Source organism: Zea mays, chromosome 2, assembly GCF_902167145.1.
Source record: "Zea mays cultivar B73 chromosome 2, Zm-B73-REFERENCE-NAM-5.0, whole genome shotgun sequence".
NCBI classification, from domain to species: Eukaryota; Viridiplantae; Streptophyta; class Magnoliopsida; order Poales; family Poaceae; genus Zea; species Zea mays.
In genome coordinates, this window is record NC_050097.1 from 98610742 (window position 1) to 98615020 (window position 4279).

At 48.9% G+C, this 4279-nt stretch overlaps 1 protein-coding gene across 1 annotated transcript; it reads left to right on the plus strand.

Moving 5' to 3' along the window:
- Window positions 1-242: 242 nt before the first annotated feature.
- LOC100502240 (uncharacterized) lies at window positions 243-1587 on the plus strand. Its single transcript, NM_001196717.1, has one exon. It carries the CDS (start codon window positions 749-751, stop codon window positions 1505-1507), a length of 759 nt encoding a protein of 252 aa, NP_001183646.1. The 5' UTR covers window positions 243-748; the 3' UTR covers window positions 1508-1587.
- The last annotated feature ends 2692 nt before the right edge of the window (window positions 1588-4279 follow it).

Genomic DNA, 4279 nt, shown 5'->3' on the forward strand with positions numbered 1-4279 from the left:
TGGAATATCTCCCAGCTATACCCTTGTGAAGTATCGTTGTGGTGGATGTCTCCTTGATCACCGTCAAACCTCCCTTTCTTATCCCAATTCCCAACAATGGCTGGTTGCAAATATCTCTCTCTGATTTTTGTTCCCATCGGCCTTATCTCGACACCACCCTCTGATGGGATATTTTCTTCAGCCCTATCATCTTCGTGCCTTCATCTCCCAGCCGACGGAAGCCTGGAGGCTTCATCTGCTCACGACACCTCCCTCTGCGCTCAGCTCCCGACAAATCTTGCCTCCCTCCGCAATCGGCTGCTGGAGCTTCTCTCTGCGCCTCTCCCTGGAGTTGAGTCCCTCACGCTCGGCCTCTTCTCCACCTTCCTCAGCTCGCCCAACCGAGCTCCCGGCGTTGGATCCCCTACGAGCTCCCCTACAGCTCGTCCCCATCTTCCATGGCCGCGCGCGAGGCTCCTCTGCTTGGCCGCGCTCTCTGCTGGCTCGCGCTCTGTCGAGCTCCTCCCCGAACTCCGCCCCGCTATGGCGCTGGCCGCCGCGCCCTTGCCGGTTCTCTGCTCGGCCATGGAAATCGCGACCCCCAGCTTCCTCTGCCGAGTCCGGCCGGAGCTCCCTCCTGCTTTGCTTGTCGGCCGCGCGAGCTCGCCGGCGTGCTCCTGCTCCAGCCTTAACGCGCGCGCCTGCTCCCTCTGTCCGGCCACCCTCGCCCCACCTCTCTCCTTTGCCGGTGCTCTGCCCAGTCTCCACCATGGCCGCGCCTGCTCCCTTGTCCACTCAGTTCTTTGCTCGCCGGTTGCTGCTCCCGGTTGCTGCGAGCTCCAGCTCGGATTCAGCCCTGCGCGCCGTCTCTGCTCCCTCGCCATGGTCGCCGTGTTTCCTGCGTGCGACGCGCGCTCTCACTAGCCGTGAAGTTCCCATGGCACGTCTCTGCGTCCTTGCTCCTTCGGTGCCCCTGCTGCTCAGCCTTGGACGCTGGATCTCGCGCGCTTCTGCGCCATGGTACCTTGGGTTCTGCATTCTTGCATTAGCGCCGCGCCTGATCGTCGACCTTGTTGCCATCTTCCTATTCCAGAAGCTTTGCTGCAGTCCTATGTTGATTTCGTCGAATACCTGTGGTGTGGTCCCTTGCTTGTGTTTGGGAGAGAAGTTCTTGGTGTGGGCGGCGAAGACAGCGAAAGCCAACTGTGACGCCTGCCAAGTACTCGACGTAAAGCCTGAACCACGGTCTCATCATTGTTCGTGTGAAGTTCAAGCCAATTATAATTTTGAAAGGAGATTTGGTGCTGAAGTCGAAGCCAGTAGCCCCTTTATTCTTCGTCGTCAACCCACACCGCGTCGCGACGTGCCCGTCGATCCCGACGCTCTATCTGCCAGTTGTGTGCCACTTGTATTGAGCTCTGAAGCCCCTGTCGAGCTCTTCCCCTGTAAGCCGCCTTCGAACACAACCCTTGCTAAGTGTTTGATAGGAAGCCTGAACCAATACTCATCGTTGTTCTACGATTATTAAATCGTTCCGGTCATGGTAAGCCGATGAATTATTCAGAATAGTTCAATCGTTTAATAAATTAATGTACTAGTGTGATGTTCACTAGGTGCTCGATAAATTGCGTGAGTCACGGAACTCTCGTCGACTCTCGTCGACTTAGCGGTTCTTGCGATTATCGAGCCAGATTTAGTTATAACGAGTTATTTCGCTATTACAGTCAATTAGCTGAATTGATGGACCGAGTAGAATATTAGTAGGCATGTGTGATGATGCTTTACTTGATAGATTAAGTATAATGTGATGTTTTATTAGTTAGGATATTTTAAGGATTAATTCAAAATAGTGGTTTAAATAGTTAGTTAAGTTGTTTCGGTCCATACTTCGAGTTTCGTGTCCCAAAATAATGAGTCTAAGTAATTAGTCTTTCAGTATTATGCTTTAATCAAATAGAAAGGTGGAACTCATATGGTCTATTGTTTTCCTAATAAATGAATGTAGGTTTGATAGTCTTCTGGTGTTGGGCCTTAGCTAAGGAAAGTAGACGTGCATATAATCTATTGTTCCTTGATGTTTGAGTTAAATCTAGTAAAACTAGAAAATCATGATTGTTGTGTTCAGTGAGTTATAGGTGTCTAGTGCTTACGTAGGATTGTGTCGATGTCTTGCCGCTAAGTATTCGATTTTCTTTTCTGTATCATCCAGTTACTTTATGCTCATACATGTGAATTGTGCATCTCATGAGGTACGATAATTAATTGTGTGATGCGGAAGACGACCCAAGTCGACCCCAACCGCGGGCTACTCCGCATGGTGATGCTGATGGACGAACCTGCCTGATCAAGTGCTAGGACAAGGATGATCGTCAAGTGGACATCGTCTAACAACACTAACCTAGTGTTATCCAGGCAAGCCCCGGTGCATGCAACCCCTTCCTTGTGTTTTAAATAATTTTTACACACTTTAAGTCTAGCGAAATGTGCATTAGGTTTATAGGAGTTGCTTGGAAACCCTTTGATGCATTGCCTACCTTGATATCATACCTTTATAGATACTTCTGATGAAGTATCAAAATATGATTTACAAAAATACTTAGCCTTGCTTAGATCTTGTGGATAGAGGTTGTCTTTTGCATTAATGCTTAGCTCAGGGGTTATCCTGAGGAAGGACGACTTCTACCTGCAAGAATATTTTCATTGGGAGCATATGGTGGGATCTTACTGCAAAGTTCCCTATAATGCTCTTTTCATCCTAAGGAACTTAAACAATCCTAAGGATGTAAGTACTTAAATCGGGACTTGGGTTAGGAACAGGTGATGTTCTACCCAGGTTAATTAAGGATTGGATGCGTATGTAGGCCTGTTGATCAAGGACTATCTTAACTAGCCACATGCCCTGTATATGGGACATGGTAAGCTTGAACCCGGCTATTCCATACATGTAAAGACAATCGCGCACTGGGAGTGGAGAGATGGCGAGATTGGCACGTACCCTCCTGGCAACGGACCGCCTAAAAGGGGTGGTGTGCTCTCGGGTGGCACGGACCTGTTTATGCAGTGGAGGATCCGTGAGAATGGTAGACATATGCAAGAGTTATGATAAACATATGTCGTGTGGTTAGAGATCCTCAGCTGAGTAAATCGATTCGGATCGCCGTTATATCCCCGGAGAGTGGAGACTTGATCTCCGACCTACAACCTAAGTCAGGATGTAAACATTATGAGTAAAAATGATGTTGTATTGATGAGATGGTGAAATTAGACTAGGTGCAACCAGAGTCTATTAATATTTAATCTGGCGTTAAAATATTAAAAGTAACGACTCACTTTAGTAAGCTTTTTCTACAAAAGTATCAAAGTTGATTCTTGCTAAGAGCCACTCCTTGATTCCTAAATCCAGCATATCCTTGAGAGTCTTTTTCCTTAGTCGGGTAAGACTTGCGAAGAAGGTCCTTGAAAGTCAAGTAGGTCCTCGAAAGTCAAGTAGGCCGCAACATTTTCACCTACGTAGACGACATTGTCGTCGCAAGCAAAAACAAAGAGGATCACCTGGCCGATCTTGCAGAAACATTTGCCAACATGCGCGATGCACGACTCCGGCTCAACCCTGAGAAGTGTGTCTTCGGAGTTCGCCAGGGGAAAATACTTGGTTACCTGGTATCGCACCGAGGGATCAAGGCCAACCCAACTAAGATCCAAGCGATCATCAACATGGAACCTCCACAGTCCACCAGGGATGTCCAGCGACTGACAGGCAGATTGGCCGCCCTGAACAGATTCATCTCTAAATCCGCAGAGCGTAGTCTACCTTTCCTCAAGACATTGCGTGGTGCGAAAGACTTCGCTTGGGGACCAGAACAGGCGACGGACTTCGAGTCGCTCAAACAACACATGTCCGACTTAGCAACCCTCACAAGTCCCGACCCTTCGCTGCCTCTTCTTCTATACATTGCGGCTTCACCATGTGCAGTCAGCGCAGCATTAGTCCAAGAGCAGGACAGAGAGGGCACAAGTCGGCAGTGCCCAGTGTACTATGTCTTCGAAGTCCCCACAGCTTCTAAGTGCAACATGACTGAACTAGAAAAAATTTCATACGAAGTTGTCATGGCATCGCACAAACTGCGACACTACTTCGAGGCATTCAAAGTACGGGTCACTTCGGACAGGGGTCTGGGAGAATTGTTCAGGAACCCGGAGGCATCCGCCAGAATCGCCAAATGGGCAGCCGAACTCTCTGGGTACCACATCACCTTCGAACCCCGAACAACGATCAAATCACAAGTCCTGGCAGACTTCA